This window comes from Podarcis vaucheri (assembly GCF_965113315.1).
Source record: "Podarcis vaucheri genome assembly, chromosome: Z".
Lineage (NCBI taxonomy): Eukaryota > Metazoa > Chordata > Lepidosauria > Squamata > Lacertidae > Podarcis > Podarcis vaucheri.
Window position 1 is genome coordinate 35,156,929 of NC_138758.1, and position 18,714 is coordinate 35,175,642.

The 18,714-nt window shown below is 48.3% G+C and overlaps 1 protein-coding gene across 3 annotated transcripts in view; it reads right to left on the reverse strand.

The window, feature by feature from the left end:
* Nucleotides 1–793: 793 nt before the first annotated feature.
* Nucleotides 794–18,714, reverse strand: part of PRRX2 (paired related homeobox 2) — a 63,516-nt gene continuing 45,595 nt past the window's right edge. Inside the window, exons 2-4 of one of the 3 annotated variants that reach the window (XM_082207963.1) lie at nt 6,553–6,737; nt 5,538–5,716; nt 794–2,510 (exon numbers count right to left, since the gene is read on the reverse strand). In XM_082207963.1, the coding sequence (XP_082064089.1) occupies nt 2,492–2,510; nt 5,538–5,716; nt 6,553–6,737 (383 nt within the window). In that variant the 3' untranslated portion in view covers nt 794–2,491. Of the gene's footprint in view, nt 3,040–5,537; nt 5,717–6,552; nt 6,738–18,714 lie in introns of all 3 variants that reach the window. The other 2 variants (XM_082207962.1, XM_082207961.1) reach the window with 2 other exon arrangements.

Here is an 18,714-nt window from a genome sequence, read left to right on the forward strand (position 1 = left end):
GTTAACGGCAAGCCCCATCTGCCCCTCACTTGCCTCTACAGCACATGCAGAAACTGCCTTCTTGACCACGGGACGCACAGTTGGTCTGGTGCACTAAATATGCTGGAGCCTGTCTTTGCATGCAGGAGAAGACCCTAAGACACCGAGGGTTTGAGACTCATGGGATTGATGGGTCTCAGTGCCTCCTCATCTTTTAAAATACCTGTCCTGGAGCTCATCTTTCCAAGGAACTATTAACTGGTGTTTTTATTGCTGTTGTTGTTCCAACCTGACCTGGGACCTGCTGGTGAAGGGCAAGCACAGTAGTAGTAGCAGCAGTAGTAATAGAGAGGTAGTATGGTGCAGTGATGGTGTAGAGAGTTGGACTAGGCCATGGGAAACCAGAGTTCAAGTCCCCTCTTAGTCATGATGCTCACTGGGTGACCTTGGGCTAGTCACTGCCTCTCAGTCCAGCCTACCTCTCAGGGTTTTGGGGATTAAACAAGGAGGGGTGGAGAACCATGTACACCTCCTTGAGCTTACTTTGAGGAAAATGTGGAGTATAGATGCAACGAATAAATAAAATTAATAATACCGCAGACAGACCCCTTTCAGACTTTCTTTGCGGGCCTACCAGTTATAATTTCCATTTGATTTTTTTAAAATATTTTGCTCAGCTTGACTTTGAGTGGACTCCCCTGTCCAGGCTAAATGTGGCATGGGATATTGGCTCTGCCCTTCTCCATATAAATGCTCTCCTCCAAGTTAGCGATATGAGACACAACACAGTACGAATACCAAATCACAGAGGTGGTTTGAATGCGGCATGTAGAAACCATCTGATATTTATTTTATAAGCATTGAATTTTAAAAAAACAAAAACAAAAAACAGCCAGATTTCACCAGCCACTATTATGTTCATGCCATCTCTGGCAGCCATTTTGAAACAAAGAGAGTTCCTTGAAACTCGTAGAGTTTGAAATAATTTGGAATCATAACCACCAACATTTTGAGTTGGGGAGAAATTGCAGAACTGGGTTTCTTTCCTCTAGCTCTTCCTGGTCTGTGCTGCTTTGCAAATCTCTTCCATCCCCCTTCCCCCCCCCAATCTGTTTTTTTAAAAAAAAATCCAAATGAAAATTTGACTTTTCATTATTTCTTTTGTGAACATTTTCTTGAGTCTAGAAGCTCATCCTGGAAACAAAAAATCAGCTCATTACCAACCGGAATTTGCAAAGCTCAAACTCCTCAATACCTCTTGCCCTTTACTTAGGCTCCTGTAGGCAGTGCGATTCCCCCTCTCCCTTCACTGGCAGGAGATTCTGTTCAAATTATTTGGAGGAACAACCTGCATTTCCTCCTTATACACAATTCCATAGTCTCCAATTGCTATGAAAAAGCTGGGATCTTCACAAAAACCCTCAAGCCATCACAGCTTCTCTCTGACACGCAGAGTCCCGAATTCCCCCACCAGCAAATGGGCACATGGACGGGGTACGAAATGGTACAAAGAGAGTTGGTTTGATCCATCCCTCGTCGTCTTTTCTGTATCTCCTGTTGAGGGTCACACTGTTTCTCACTCACCACCCGAGCCAGAGGTGATTGGCTGCGAGGCGACAAGGGCAGAGGCTGATTGGAAGGCAGCGTGACATGTACAAGTGGGACTCCATCTGTGATTGGCAGGAATGAGGTGAGGGTCCCTGGCTGCGAAAGATGTGCCAGAGGCCTCTGGGAGAAGGTGGATTGGGAAAATAAGCTAAGTGAGAGAGAGGTGGAGCTGTGTTCACCCTGGAATAGTTTATAATGCAGGTCACTGGCAGCGCACTGCTAGGACCCTTCCGCATTTCAGGGGTGTCTATCACCTCTTACCAACTCCCCTGTTTTGCACATCCTGTAGCCATTCTTACAACCACACGGCATACATACCATGTCAGCCTTCCTGGATTGGGGCAGAATGGCTGTAGGCTGCTGACAGAGGGCTCCAGGGGCTTCATTTTTTGTGATGAGAGTTTTGGGGATGCTTATGCCTCCAGGGGTTGAACGTGAATAGATGACAGTCTTGTGTCTTGGGGCATCCGATCCATTCAGCACTCCCTGCCTCTGAGTCCTGTCCCTCTCTGGGACTCAACATCCCATCAACCAATACCCTGCTCATCCTAAAGACACACACACACCAGTTTTTGAAAGCCAAAGGGCATGACCCTCAAAATGGCGCACAACCTCTGTGGAAACCAGCAGAGTAAGCAGGGTATCTGGCAATCTCTTACAGGACCACTCTGAGTTATTGTGAGTTCCCCTCTTATCACCCAGAGGGTGTTTTTAAAGGAATGGGGTGTGCGCATTTGAGCAAAAAGGAAAAATACAGCCTCTCTGTTATAGCAATGTTGAGTTGTTGTATACCCCCAAAATGTACACTTGTACCATGTGGGGCTGGATGAGTGAATACAGGTACAGCAGGGTTCAGAAACTTTCATCAAGTTCTCAGGAGGTAAAGTTCTTCTCTTTCAAAACTTCAGCTCTGAACTTTTGATCTGCTGAGAAAAGAAAGGGTGAAGTAACTGTAGGGCGATTTGGCTTTACACTTCTCACATCGCCTATGGAGGGTTTGATAGTTTCTCTTGTCCACCCCATCTTCTAAAATCAAACCCTGCCAGAGTGTCCCATTCCTTTGTTCCTCAAAGCCAATGAATTTAATTTGGGGGGAAAGAAAGACATTGTGAACATCTGTCTTCCAAAGAGGACGTGAAAGAGACAAAGGGCAGAGTAAGAGAGACGGACAACGTATGAAGGTGTTGGTGTTGCTGGAGCAAGAATCATCAAGGTCTCGGCTGCCCAGCGGGGCTGGACTTTGAAGCAGGCGGGGGTGGAGATCCTGGCTGCAGGGGATGAGGCAGGCTTGCCTCTTCGGCACGACCCTGTGGTCAGTTCACAGTGGGCACCTGGTTCTGATGAAGGCTGAACTCTTTGGCTTTGAGGCGTAAGCTGGCAATGCTGTTGGCCATGTTGACCCCTTGGGTGGGCGTGGTGGGGCTGCTAGAAGTGTATGAAGGCACTGTGTTGCTGAGCCATGCGAGGTGGGGAGAGAGGGAAACAAAAAGAGTTATAAGTCTTAACAACAACTGTTGCTTGCTCAAGGCCACCCACCCTCTGCCCACGTCGCATCTCTCACCAGCCCTACTTCACATCAGATGTGTGGTGTTCCAGGGTTGGGGCAGGTGGGAAAAATGGGAGCTTTGTAGCCACTGATTCTTCTCACCCTTTGTGCTGTTTGGAACCAAAAATGCTGAAAGGAGGCAAGTTAGCCCCTGAAGATGGGCTCTACGGCAGTGTTTCCCAACCGGTGTTCCGCGGCACACTAGTGTGCCGCGAGACGTTGCCTGGTGTGCCGTGGGAGGGAGGCGGGCGAGTCGGGTGGCGAGAGGCGGGGCGGCGGCAGCGAGGAGAGGCCGCCCAGCGCGGGGCTCTCGCCATCTGCCTGCCTGGCTGCCTGCGTGGCGCTGACGTCACGGGGCTGTAACGTGCCCCACATAGGCACACGCGGGGCGGCGAGCGAGCTCCCTCCCACATCCCATCGCCGGCTCTGCACCAGGCGGTAGAGCTCGGCGAAGTCGCCGCGCTGGAAGGCCAGCAGCGCGCGCGCCTTGGCTGGCTCTCGCCCGCCTGCGCCTCCAGGCACGGCGCCTCGGCGTCGGGCGGCAGCGAGCCCAGGAAGCGGCCCAGCCGGCCGGGGTCGCCCACCTGCAGCAGCGCCTCGCACACGCACGAGACCTGCTCCGCCGAGAAGCGCGGCGAGCGCGGAGGATCGGGCGCGGTGGAGGCCAGCCCCGCACTTGGAGAGGACGCAGCAGCCGTCGCCAAACCCGATACTCCTCCTCCTGCTCCGCCGCCGTCCTCTGGCTCTCGGCCGGGAGGAGCCTGCGGCGACGGGGCGGGCGCCGAAGTTGGCAGAAGTTGGCGCGCCTCCTCGGCAGCGCCTTTGTCCTCCTCCTCCTGCCTCTGCTCTCCTCCGGCGGCGGGGGCGCGCCGCCCTCCCCGGCCGGGGGGCTCGACGGGGCCCGCGGGGAAGGAGGCCATGTTCGCGGCGCGCGGGATCGCGGCCCCCCTCGCCCGCCTCCGACCCGCTCCCCTCCCCCTGCGCGCTGCCCAGGCCGTGCGGGTCTCCTCCCCCTGCGCCGCCGTCCCCTTTCCACATCCTAGGAGCCGCGGTCCGCCTTCCGCCCCTGGGCTGCGGCGCGGCTCCCAGCCCGGGCTGGCCTCCGCCTCCTGGGACGCGCGCCCACCCCCGCGGCCCCCCAAACTTTGGAGCAACTCTCCAGACGCTTCTCCCCCGCCTCGGTCTCCCTCCTTTCCACTTCTCTTCCCCCCTTCCTTCCCTCTTTCTTTCTCTTTCTCTCCCACACCCGCCTTTCCTTCTATTAACTTTCCTTTCCCCTTCCCATGTAGAACAGTCCCTGCAAATAAAAACCTAGCATATTTGGAAGAGGGATGCTAGCCTAACCATTACCTTCTATGCTGTTACTATTTTTTTATTTTTTTATTTTACATAAGTAAAAAGTGACCTTTCCTCATCTGGCATGGTGGTGTGCCTCGAGATTTTTTTTATGAAACAAGTGTGCCTTTGCCCAAAAAAGGTTGGGAAACACTGCTCTACGGTTACTCTGGAGAAGGGGTGTGGGAAGCTCACCAAGGAGTCATTCTGTCTGCTCCAAAGCTAAGCATTTAGTAACATCGACAACACAACAGGCTTCAGTTTCAAGATGAAGGTGTGGAAGTTCTGTTACGTTTTATGGAATTTCATGGAAAACTCCACTTAAGAAGATATTGGAGCACCCCAAACCATTTGAGCATGTGTGCGCACAGAAAATCGCAGACCTAGCTGAAAGGCAACACATGGAGATCTGCAGTGATAATTGAAATGCTCCCCTAATTATCATTATTGTACAATTATAACAGTATTGAGAAGGGGTGTGACTGTGACTTTCTCACACTTCTGAATTTCTCCCTACACTACAGGTTCACACTTTCTTGAATGTTTTTGCTGGGCTGTAATATGTCCTGGAGCTCTGGTCATGGCTATTCGTTATCTAGGGGGAGGACAGAGAGAGGTGTGTGACTGTATTTTTAGCAGTACCAGTAAAAAGATAAACCCCAAACTTGCTTCTTGAGATCAGATTCTTTTTCTGAATATGTTGTGGGAGCCTATGCGTATCATCTCACACACTTTCATCTCAATCCATCTTGCATGACTCTGATTGCATGCATGCCTTCATTTGCAATTTCAGTAACTGACAAAGTTATGCTGCTCTCTGAACTGGATTTCTTTACAAATTCTGTTTCCCTTTGAAGTGGAGTAGCACTGCTCCCTTGCAAAATAAGCATTCTCTAGGCAACTGAAGCAACTTCAGTTTCCCTTCTTTTCTTGTCCCTGGTCTTGTTAGCACTTTTGTTTGAAAATGGATATAATTATTGTTGCTAATCTGCTTCATAGGTCTGTGTAGGAAAAGGGTCTGGGTTCTTTTCTGCACAGAAAGGAAAACTGAAGACTGCTCTGGACTTACCTGTATTGGGATGTTGTTGACCAGGAGAGATAGTCTGGGCTTAGGTTGGTTGGACGGGGGGCCATGGGTTGTTCGATGGCTGCATCTTGGCTGTAGGATTTGAGGAGTGATGCCGATCTGTTGGCAAGCATGGCCCTCTCATTTCGGCGAAATTTGGCCCTCCGGTTCTGAAACCATACCTGGCAGAGAGGAAGAGTGCTAGGATGTTATTTTAATCTGCAATTTAAGGAAGATAATACTGAGTAAGAACACAGGCCCATTCAGCTCAATATTGTCCACACTGACTGGCAGCAGCAGCTCTCCAGGGTTTCAGGCAGGTGACATTCCCAGCCCTACCTGGAGATGCCACTAGGGGCTGAAGCCAGGACCTCCTGCATCTAAAGCAGATGCTCCAACACTGAGCTGCAGCCTTTCCTCTAAAAGAAGATGAAAGATTCCAGTCCTCACGGTTCTGAATAAATATGCATGGGCAGAATTAAACATGGAAAACTGTCTTAAACTGAGTCAGACCCTTGGACTGTCTAGCTCAGTATGCTGGCAGTTACTCTCTTGGGCTTCAGGCATAGTATTTTCTCAACCCTACCTAGAGATGCTATCAGGAATAGAACCTCGGACCTTCTGCATGTACAAGAGATGCTCTACCATGGAACTACAGGGAGCTTGAACACCCACAACTTCATTCCAGTCCCTGCAGGTGTACATCTCTGGAAAGATGGTTGCCTTCAGCTATTCCCTTCTCCCTCTCTGTTAAGTTGTGGGTGAACATATCAGACAACACAGCGATTCTTCAAACAGCTCCTGTTTATTCACTGGCCAGAACAGAATGAACTGAAGGGTTCAGCCAGCCTGCTTATATAGAGCTCCACTAGAACACAACAGTAACCATTTTCTGTAACTATCCAATCACTGAACGTCACTTTCGATCCCTTATTTGCATATGTGGACCTGAGTGAAAACTATCTACAGTATCCCCCTGCTGGCCCAGGATGAGAACTTCAGTACATAACACTCTCACCTGCACTCTGGCCTCGCTAAGGCTGACCCTCCGTGCCAACTCCTCCCGGACAAACGCATCGGGGTAGTGCGTCCTCTCAAAGACCCTCTCCAGAGCCTGGAGCTGGCTGCTGTTGAATGTGGTGCGGTTTCTCCTCTGCTTCTTCTTCCGCTTGGCAGAGCTGCGGGATGCACTCAAGCTCTCACCTGTTGGGGGACAAAAGAGAGGCAATGATGATGCCACGATGAAGCCACAAGAACATAAGAAGAGCCTGGTGGATCAGGCCAACAGCCCATTTCGCCCAACATCCTTTTCTCACTGTGGCTGAACAGTTTCCTATGGAAAACCAGCAAGCGGGATCTGAGCTCAAGAGCCCTCTCCCCTCCTATGGTTTCTGGCACTGGTATTCAGAAGCATTGCTGCCTCTGAATGTGGAGGCGGAGCAAAGCTATCCATACACATCACACCTGGGTGGGCAGGAACTATGCCCTTAATGTACCTGGAGAAGAAAAAGCTGAGAGATGATATGATAGCCATTTGGAGGGCTATCACATGAAAGAAAGAATAGACTTGTTTCCTCCTGCTCCAGAGAGAAGGACTGTGGGAAAGTGCAGTCATGCCTCTCACCTGGAAGGAAATTAACTCCTTTATTCATTCGCCTTTTTCACCATATGAACTCACTGAGTGCCTGAGCTTGCTCTATACAAGCTCAGACCACGTGCTTAGCACTATTTCACTATATTTTGTATCCCAAGATTTCTGCCTGTGTTTAATTGTTGCTTCATGGAAAAAAATGAATGAACCTGACCTTTGGAACCATAGCTGCCAACTTTCAGATTTGAAAATAAGGGCTCAGCAGCCTCGAAAATAAGGGATCAGCAACCTCACCTATCCCGGGGACAGTCTACAGGATATCTAACAATCCGGGATAGCAGTGGGAAGCAGCCGGAAATGGTGCTGGAATAAGGGAATTTCCCACAAAAAGAGGAAAGGTTGACAGCTATGTTTGGAACTTTGTAAGTAAAGCATGTTTAAACTTGCTAAAGTGTGGGTAAGATCTGGTAGGTGACTCAGGTTAGGATATTTAAAAGGTTTAACAACCTAAATCCCCACAATATTTTGCTGCTTGCTTTTGTGACTTTAAAACTCTGTTGTTGGGGGCTTTCTCTATTGCCAGAGTTTGCTTGCCCTGCATTTCTGGATGTAGCATTTGTTTATTAATTACCCCACATCGGTGATTTGTATCTATCTATTCCCCCACCCACCCAAGGACCTGAACCAATGGATTCAAATTACAAGAAATGAGAGTCTGACTAAACATTAGGAAGAACTTTCTGGTGGTAGGAGCTGTTTGACAGCGGAACGGACTCCATCGGAAGGTGGTAGACTCTCCTTCCTTGGAGGTTTCTAAGCAGAGATTGGATGGCCATCTGTCATGGGTGCTTTAGTTGAGATTCCTGCACATTGCAGAGGGGGGTGGACTAGATGAGTCTTTGGTTCCCTTCCAACTCTACTATCACATGATTCTATAAAATGCAGCCTAGGAAGGTGCAGTCCGCCAGAGAATGGTCCCTGGGCGTGTGTTTCAGTTTAAATTCTGTCCTGAAATCCTATACAGCAATTTTGCCTCCCGCTCCGTTATGCAAACATCTGGCTTCCATTTGTTCCCTAATGGCGGGAAAGAAAGTTATTTTGGAATTCACTTTTTTTTATTTAAAAAAATGGAATAATTTTATGACATCCCCTTTGATTTTCAACAGGGTTGCCCCAGATTCTTCTGCTGTGTGTCAAATCTAAGTGGCTGTGATGTGGCAAAGCGTTTTGCTTGCCTGGGTTGCTCTCTAAGAGATAGGTTGGGATTAAGGGCACAAGAGACTCATTCTAAAACAGGGGGTGGGGGGCTCAGCCCTTGGAGATGCATGCAGCCCCTCAGACCTCTCCACCTGGCCCTCAGAACCCTTCCCAGGCCACACCTTTCACTGCTTGGCACCCTCTCTTAGTGATTTTGTCCTGCAGGGATGTGTCTTTGAGCTGGTCACGCTTCTTGTCTGCCTGGATGGAAGATAGCATACCCTCAGACATTCCTCAGATGAAAACAGGGATGTTTCTCACTCTTCCCCCTCCCCAACTGAACCTACTCAACACTCTGCAAGCAGAGCATTTCCACCACCATGTTCCCTGCCTGTACCTCAAGAGCCATGCGTCGGCCATGGTGGCAGATCTCTTCTTCCTCACCCACTTTCCAGCAGCCGCTATGAGCTGCCCAAGAGAGGAGGCTGGCATTTAAGGTGGCCATGGAGAGGCAGTTGGGCGCTCCCTTGCAGCTGCAGCTGTCGCCCAGGGCAAGCACTGGCTCATGCTCACCCCCAAGCTCGGCGGCAGTGGCACTGATGGGAAATAGGGACATTCTGAGACCTTATCTGCCCATGGACTGCCTCGCCAGAGTGGTGCATGCTCTGGTTATCTCCCGCTTGGATTACTGCAACACGCTCTACATGGGGCTACCTTTGAAGGTGATCCAGAAACTACAACTGATCCAGAATGCGGCAGCTAGACTGGTGACTGGGAGCAGCCGCCAAGACCACATAACACCAGTCCTGAGAGCTCTGCATTGGCTCCCAGTACGTTTCCGAGCACAATTCAAGGTGTTGGTGCTGACCTTTAAAGCCCTAAACGGCCTCAGCCCAGTATACCTGAAGGAGCGTCTCCACTTCCATTGTTCTGCCCGGACACTGAGGTCCAGCACTGAGGGCCTTCTGGCGGTTCCCTCACTGTGAGAAGCCAAGCTACAGGGAACCAGGCAGAGGGCCTTCTTGGTAGTGGCGCCCGCCCTGTGGAATGCCCTCCCACCAGATGTCAAAGAACAACTACCAGACTTTTAGAAGACATCTGAAGGCAGCCCTGTTTAGGGAACCTTTTAATGTTTGATATATTACGGTATTTTAATATTTTGTTGGAAGCTGCCCAGAGTGGCTGGGGAAGCCCAGCCAGATGGATGGGGTATAAATAAATTATTATTATTATTATTATTAACTATTATTATTATTATATCAAATCAGAAGCTTTTGTAATTCCAGGGCTGTCCCTGGGCAATCAGGACACTTGGAGAGTATGGGATAAAGGGGGATGCGTGCAAAAACTAATCCACTGTGCAAAGGGGGAAATTTGTATTGGTTGCTCTGTCTGCTTTTGCCTCTGGCTCCTCCCACCACTGGCTTGTGCACCCCCTACCCCCACCCCCCCACCCCGGAGGAAAAATGTGGCCTTTGGACTGAAAAGGGTTTCCCACTCTTTCTCTAAAATAACTTGTTGATAATTCCCCTCCCTTCCAAAGCGAATAGCCAGTTCTAAGCTTGCCCGCCTGCCTTCCTGGGGGTGAGACTTTCCAACTCTACAGTTCTATTATTCCTCTGGCACCTCTGCTTTAACCCTTCCTTCTCCTCTTATTCGGCTTAGCTGAAGGGGTGGAAATAGCCTGGAGTGCATTAGCTGTACATACCGCCAAAGAAAAATAAATGCAGCTCCTTTCTAGTTAGCTCTAACCTCTCTCTCCCCGAGAATCCCTTCCCCACCCCCTCGAAATAACAATTATGGTAAAACCTGACCCAGAGGCTGCAGACATCTCTAAGCAAATAAATAGGCTTTATTAATTAACACGAGTTCTTAGCAAACGGAACCGGTTCAATCTCAGGTGGTCTGAATTAGCAAAAGCAAACAAGGTGCTTAACGTGGATTTAACAAATTCACACTGACTCGGCCAGATTAGGAGGGATGTCCTTTGCCCAGAAATTGTTTGGAAAGGCAGGACCCGTCACCCACCCCTTCTCCCAGGTCAGTTTTTGGAAACGAAGTGCTCTCCTTCACAGCTGAGATGAGAAACCTGTGGCTCTTGAGACATTGCTCAACTCTTAATTCCCATCAGCCCCAGACAGCAGGGACAAGGATAGTGGGATATGTATCTAGGTGAACCTTTCGATTTCATTTTTCTCTCTCTCTCCATTCTAAAGTTCAAGTTCTCCACATTTCCACTTCATGCAATTTTTTCAAAAATTCCTTATTCACCAGCATCTTAGTAATAATAATAATAAAAATTATTTATTTATTTATTTATTTCTATGGTGCCCATCTGACTGGGTTGCCCCAGCTACCCTGAGCAGCTTCCAACAAATTTAAAATATTGAACACAGTCACTCATTAAACGGCCTCAGCCTAGTATACCTGAAGGAGCATCTCCACCCCCATTGTTCTGCCAGGTCGCTGAGGTCCAGCGCTGAGGGTCTTCTGGCAGTTCCCTCATTGTGAGAAGTGAGGTTACAGGGAACCAGGCAGAGGGCCTTCTCGGTAGTGGCGCCCGCCCTGTGGAACGCCCTCCCTGCAGATGTCAAAGAGGTAAACAACTACCTGACATTTAGAAGACATCTGAAGGCAGCCCTGTTCAGGGAAGTTTTTAATGTGTGACATTTTAATGTATTTATAATCTTTGTTGGAAGCCGGCCAGAGTGGCTGGGGAAACCCAGCCAGATGGGCAGGGTACAAATAAATTATTATTATTATTATTATTATTATTATTATTATTATTATTATTATTAATTAACTTCCCCATATAGGCTGCCTTCAGGTGTCTTCTAAAAGCCTAATAGTTTATTTCCATGACATCTGATGGGAGTGTAATATGCATTTTGTGTGTGTGTGTGTGTGTGTGTGTGTGTGCGCGTGTGTTTGTGTGTGTGTGTGTTTGTGTGTGTGTGTGTGAGAGAGAGAGAGAGAGATTGATTCTGCCTAATGGGCACTTCTTCGCAAAGTGTTTTTCCCTGATAGAATGCATTTTTGCAAGCCATTTTCACAAATGAAGCCAGGCTAGTGAAGGGTGTGAGCTGAAGAGGCATCCCAAGGCCCAAACAGAGGTAGCTGGAGGCCCCTCTAGGCCTGAGATTCTACACGCCTGCTCCAGCAATTTCCCATGGAAAAGGTGCCAGGACTGTCTCACGGTATATGGCTTTTTTTCTGCTTACGCTTGTGGAAAGGGGAAAATACGTGTGATGTGCCATAGCTAACCTCAAGCGGCTCTAAGTGCTAAAGCCGGCTTTTGGGGGAAAGAAATTGGAAGTGCATAACAACTTGGACAGAAATCAGATATCTTTGCTCAGTAGAAAGAAAATAAACTCACAAATCCTGGTCTTCTTCAAAGTGTTACATGGTTGTGCATCATTCCCAATCTCTGCTGAGTAGCAGAAAGATTTCAGGGGGTTCCAGTGTTGTGTTTCCATTGGGAAATCAAGGCATGGTGGAGACTAGTGTCTTTAAGAAATATGGTTTGTTGTACACATATTTACACCTGGGTCTACTTTGGGAGAGAGTTCAGAGTATTACGTATCAAGAGGGGCTTGTTCCCCACAGCAGTGCAGCGCTGGAGTCCAAGGCATCCTGCAAAGAATCTCTGTGCCTCTGTCCCAGGCGGCCAAGATGGTTCTGCCCTTCACAGCAACTCACCGAGTTCACCCCGTTCTTCCCCAACCGCTAAATTTCAAAAGGACACATTTTTCCTATAACTTCTCCCTCTCATCTCTACTATTTACTCGAAGTTCAGGTAAAAGAGGGTCAATGACTGGCCACTGTCAGGTAATTACACCTTGGACTCATCTGCATTGGCAAAGAAAAAGCGCTTTATATGCGTTGTTCAGGCATGATAACACTGTGACACCAAATGGTGCTGTGGAGTTCTGTTTTTGCCAACCCAATTTCTCATGCAAAGCTTACAACTGTGGCTTTTAACTGAAACACTTCTTTGATGTGCCTAGATCCAGCCCTTGATAGTCCTTCTCCCCAGGAGATTTCCTGGTTTAGCCTGCATTTTAAATCTAGCGTCTGGCATCTTCTCTTCAATGCTCTAAGTATTATCTAATGTTACCATTTCTTAGTTTCTAACATTCCCTAACTAGCAGTTACAGGTATCCTTTCACCCCAAAACTCTTGTTACCCCAGATCTGCAACAAAAGTTTTGAACCATATGGCTACTTTCCTGTAGGGCAAAGGTGGGCAGTCTTTTCCCCACCTAGCTCCATACCCAATGGTAGGCAAGACCACAGCTGGAAGGGGATGGAGACACGCCCCTTTCCTCTATTTTTCTGCCACTTCCCTTCTCCCTCTTTTTCTGTTTCTGCCACTCCTTTTCTCTCTCACACATCCTTGCTGCCACCTCCCATCTATCTTGCTCACTTTCTTCACCGCCTCCTTTTTTCTCACACTCCCTTTCTGCCTCCCCCTTCTCTCTCACACTCAGGATAGGTTAAATCCTCTTCTCTGGTGCCAGGGCCCTAATCCAACTTCCCTCCCAGTGTTATGGGATCTAATCTCTGGCCTGACTCCTCTTATCTAGCTTGGCCCTTAATGAGCACACTCAGTCTCTAACGAAACATCTGTAAGAAACGTCATAGGTCTTTCATCTTCCTCTCTACCACCAAAATCCTGACCCTGATGTTCATGGAGTGTTTTTATTTCATTTTATTCTTTTAACTGGTGAATTTGGAATGGGAAATATGTTACTACAGGTTCTGGATGCCAGAGTTTGTGGGTGTAAGTCACACACAATCCTTGGGTTCAGTAAAAGTTAGAATTAAATGAGGTTTGGCTAAATTGTGCCCAACTCAATTTATGCTATTAAGCCGGGCTAGTTTGGCAGAGATAGCTGGATGAGGGCCTTGGAAGAACAAATGCTGATAATGGCTGAACTGTTAACCAATTAAAAAGGCCATTAACAGAGACTGGTGGAAATGGTGAGAGCCCCTCTGTGAATTGAGGTGTCCTTAGTTAGCAGAGACAAAAGGCCAGCTTTTCAGGAGGGAGGGGGGGAATTGCAGTGGGTACTGACATAAGTGAACAGGAAGAAGTGTCATCTTTGCAAGCTGTGGGGGGGGGGACCAGAGCAGGAGGGGAAATGTCTGTTTTATGCTGTAGAAAGGATCAGATATGATGTTTGGGGTCTCTTGGAGTCTGAGGCTGCAGCAATGAGAGGAGGAGCACAACCCTCTGGGGATTTGAATGCTCTGAACGCTCTCCATCTAGATGCAGATTGTATGTTGTTGGCATCCATCTGTCTTGAGAGACAATGGAGTGGGCCTGGGGTGTGTGAAGTCAAACTGCTGCATTAGCAGCACTGAAATGACCTCTCTGCAGTGCAAGCATGGACAGTGTATACAGAGGTCCTAGGCTGACCAGACAAGACCCCACTCTCAGCCGCACTGATGTGGTCCAAAGGGAAGCAGAGCAATACATTTGGCACCAACTTGGCTACAGGAGTTTCCAAAGGAGGCGTACAAGGCGCCATCCAACAACCTTAGGGATTCCACTCTGGATTTGAGTAGGGTTTCCTCCTTAGCCCTTTCTCCCATAGATGTTCCACAAGGCAGCAGAGGTTTAGGATCAGTTTTCCTTCTCCTAGAGGGGCTCCCTTCCCAGGTAGACAAGCCCCATCTGCCTCTCACTTCCCTCTACAGGATGTGCTGTATATTTGTGTAAGTAATCCATATATCATAAAGACACTGCAGTCTCTGCTTTGCCTCTTTGTTCCAAAAAGTAACCCAGATCCTGACAAGTGCTCGTGGTACCCCTGGAATCTCATACTGCTCAGAGGTTGCGGTGGTGTGTCACACTGGTGTAAGAAGTAGGACCTGTGTTTTCTAGAGGAAAAGGGCTGAGGGCTAGATGTTCCTGAGCCGAAATGGAGGGAGAAACAGCAGCATTCCTACAGCAGGTCATGTTGGTGCTCCAGCAGCAGGTCCAGCAACAGATGCAGCAAGAAAACCAGCAGTTTTATAAAATAGAGCAGCAGCCGGCAAAGTGGCAGAGAAGCCTCTGTGGAGAGGAAAACATGACTCCAAGCAAGGTGAGTGCTCTGCCAGATGGAAAGATGCTACTAGTGCTGGAGGTGACCCAGGATTTAGGCACAAACTGTTTTGAACTTTGTATGAAAATGCTCAGGGTGGTCCTGGGGTATAGTATTATATTCCAAGTGAAATCACAGTACTACTTCTGGACATGGGGGGGGGGGCAAATTAATTCTCATTCTTTCTAGGTCAGATATCTGGCAAGGCAACGTTGTTTTGCCTGAAACCACACATTCAGGCTGGAGCAGAGACAGACTCTCAGGTTTTCTTTTTCTTCACTTTATAGTTCTAAAGAATAGCTGCTTGTAGGGGTGGGATTCACTTGGTCTGTTTTTCATGGCGGACTGACTTCACCCAACATTCCCGCACTTGTTTGTGGATCTGAACATGCCTCCTAGTCAGATGACACTTCGCTCCTGATTTTGTAGTGTACTTTGAGCATGCAAAAAAGGCTGCATGAAAATATGTATTATTGCATAAAAGAATCACAGGAAGTGCATGGTGTGTTTTTCTGTTTTACTTGCGAGTGCACCAGAAAGCATTGGAAAGTATGTTTTACATATAAAAGGTACACAAAGTGCACATGACAGAATGGCATGCAAAGAAACAGGACAGAACAGGACGGAATGAGATGCAACAAAATAGAACGGGACAGCAAGAAAACAGAATGGGTCAGGACATACTGTCCTACTACAAAATGCAACAGACCTATGACTGTGTGCCACTGAGACCTAAACAGGATGGAATTAACTGCTCAGCCCATCCCTAACTGATTCTGGTGTAGACAATCTTCCTACATGGAAATGAATCTTCTCTCTCCATGGCTGGATCTACACTGATCTGGGGAAAATAAAAGCGTGTTTAAAAACCCCCAGTAATATAGCTCTCAATTTAATTTCCCATTGACGACAGATCACTGCTCTACAGCCCCCTCTGGTGTCACATTTTTATAACACGTTTTAACGTTTTAACTGACCAGTGTAGATTAGTCCCATGTGTCCTCAAAAGTTAAGTCCTTCTGAATTCAACAGGGCCTACTCCTAGGCAAACGAGTTTAAGAGTGCTGCTGTCACTGAGGCTGGTAATGTGGAACCTCAGGCCTGGAGGCCAGATGTGGCCCTCCAACTCCTGTCTATATGGTCCTCGGGACTCGCTCTATCCCTTCCCCAGTCCAGCCCCCTCTCCCCTTTGATGGCATTGCTCCACAAACCTCCTTGAGTGCTTTGGCTAGCTGGAAGGCATCCCTCAATGGGATTATGCCTCTTGCTTGTCAGGATGGGGAGGTGTGTTCATAGTAATGTCTGAATTCTCCATGACTTGAACAGTAGCCTATTTCACAAAGGTAAAAGTAATGTTTGTTGCTCTACCTACAACTTCTTCTTTTTTTGCTTCTGGATGACTCCACCCACTACTGTCCATGCAGCTCCCAGAACGTTTCCCACAAGGGAACATGGCCCCCAGTCTGAATTAAACAATTGCTCAATGCTGATTTAGAAGCCTAATCAAAACAAAAAACTTTTCAATTTGATTTTAGCTGATCGTCTCCAACTTTTGGCCTTTCACGTTTTATTTGCTGCTTGTTGACTTTGGACTGCTGTTGGGGGGGGGTTATGCTTCACCGCCAATGCAATTATTCCTGCATTGCAAGGTTAGACTGGATGGCCCCCGTTGTCCCTTCCAACTCTACAATTCTGTGATTCCATGTTTCTACCCATCCCCGGAATCTAAGCAGTTTCTCTAAATGCTTTCATGAAAGGGATAATGATAATGACCTGTCTCCTGCTAAATAGTCCAGCAAGTTCATGCTACTGTGTTGAAAACCTGCTAAACCCACTAGTGCAGCAGAGGCAACTCTGCAGCCTGAAAAGTGGAGATTTCCTTGAGTCAAGGAAGAGAGAAGTTTTTGTAACTTCTGCTGGTCTCCTTTATGTGGGGGGAAAGACCCTAAATGGCTACTAGTCATATTGGCTATATTCTCCCTCCACTGTCAGAGGCAATATGCAAGTCACTGGGATTGTGAGTGTGGAGAGTTGCTGTTATGCTCAGGTCCTGCTTTTGGGCTTCCCTTAATAGAAAACGGAAACGGCCTCAGCCCAGTATACCTGTAGGAGCGTCTCCACCCCCATCATTCTGCCCGGACACTGAGGTCCAGCTCCGAGGGCCTTCTGGCGGTTCCCTCACTGCGAGAAGTGAGGTTACAGGGAACCAGGCAGAGGGCCTTCTCGGTAGTGGCACCCACCCTGTAGAACGCCCTCCCATCAGATGTCAAAGAGATAAACAACTACCTGACATTCAGAAGACATCTGAAGGCAGCCCTGTTCAGGGAAGTTTTTAATGTGTGACATTTTAGTGTATTTTTTGTCTTTGTTGGAAGCCGCCCAGAGTGGCTGGGGAATCCCAGCGAGATAGGCGGGGTACAAATAATAAATTATATTGTTATTATTAGGCATCTGGTTGACCACTGTAAGAACAGGATGTAGGATGATGAGCAGGTCTCCAGCAGAGCTCTTCTTATGCTCTGCCTATACCACTGAAGGCAGTAGGTCTCTTAACAGACCATTACTGGGAATCACCACTAGGAAGACTGACTTTACCCTAATGTCCTGCTTGAGGACTTCTCTGAAGAAGTGTCTGGTTGGCCCCTATGAAACTGAAGTGCTGGCCTAGGCGAGCTCCTTTTGGCCTGAACCCTCTTCCTCTGGATGTCTATTATGATAGCAGAACCTCCATGCCCAGAAGCAATCTATCCCCCAAATGCCAGTTGCTGGAATTCACAGGTGTTGCTGTTGTACTGAAGTCTTATTTGCAGGCTTCCCAATTGGAGCATCTGGTTGGGCACTGTCAGAACAGGCTGCTGGGCTAGATTGGGTCCCATTCATCCTCATTCAGCAGCTAGGCTCTTCCCATTGTGACAGCAGAACCTCCATGCCTGGAGGTAGTCTACCTCTGTATACCAGACGATGGGGAAGAACAACTGGATATTTACTGCTGCACCTGGGTCTTGCTTAGGACCTTCCCACGTCTGTTATGACCTCTGGTTGGCCATGGTTAGAGTAAGATTATATGGACCACACTTTGGCCTGATCAAACAGCCAGGCTCTTCCTATATCCTTGCATTTCTGCCTTAATCTTGTGCCCATTCTGCCAACCAGGAGACCCCTGGCTTTCCTCTGTCCACACTTCCAGCTTCCCCCTGACTTTGCTGCTCTGTGCTTCGTTGGAGGAAGCTTCCCCCCCGCCCAGCCTGCCTGCAGCCCGCCCTCCACAACCCCGTGGCTTCCCATGTGCGTTCCAGTTTCCCTCGTGTGAGGCCTGGAGCAATTCAGATTCAGTGGCCGGGAAGGACGGCGCCTCTCCACATCTGGTTCAGCGCGAGAGGCTGGCGCCGACCGTAGCCACAGACTTCAGTTGGGGAGAGAGACACAGACTTTAATAGGCTTGTACAATTCGCTTCCTCAGCTATCGCTGTGACTGAAAAGCTGCTTTGTTATATTTCAATTCTACACACACACACACACACACACACACACACACACACACTCCCCTCCGTGTATATATATGTATATATATATTCCAAGAGGGGTTGGAGGGAGGGAAACTGTGATGGCATTTCTTCATGATGGATACAAGTTCATGGTATGAAAGGGGCAACAAGCATTATCATCTTAGCTCTCTCTAAGGAGATGGGAGATTTGTAGGGGAGGGACAGACACAAAAGCCTCTGAATATTCTGCAGAGGGAGAAGATTCCTTGAAACCCATACCCTGCCAGGAGCCAAAGGCTGCTTTAAAGATACCAACTCGCAAAAATAGGGTTTGCTTCATCCACTTTGCCCACACTGATATCTGGACAATCCGTAGGAGGAATTTATTTATTTGTTGCTTTTATACCCCCACCTTTCTCTTCCATGAAGCTCAGAGTGGAGTTTTCCCCTTCCTCACTTAATCCCCACAACAACCCTGTGAAGTAGGCGAGGCTGAGAGGCAGTGACTGGCTTCCAAGATCACCCAGTGTGAGCTTCATGGCCAAGCGAGAATTGGAACCCCGGCCTCCCTGGTCCTGGTCTAACCTTTGTGCCACTATGCCACTATTCTAACCACTATGCCACACTGCCTTTTATATATGGAGTGCTGAATATTGTTTCCCTATGAACAGAGACATCAAAGAAGGCTTCAGTCCGCTTGAATAGACACAGCAGTGTTCTGGCTGTTCCTAGGAAGTGGAGAAGGGAGTAGGAAACAGATTCTGTGCATCCTCAGAGGCATCAGTGATTCCAAGCCATTTTGGCAGGGTTGCCAGG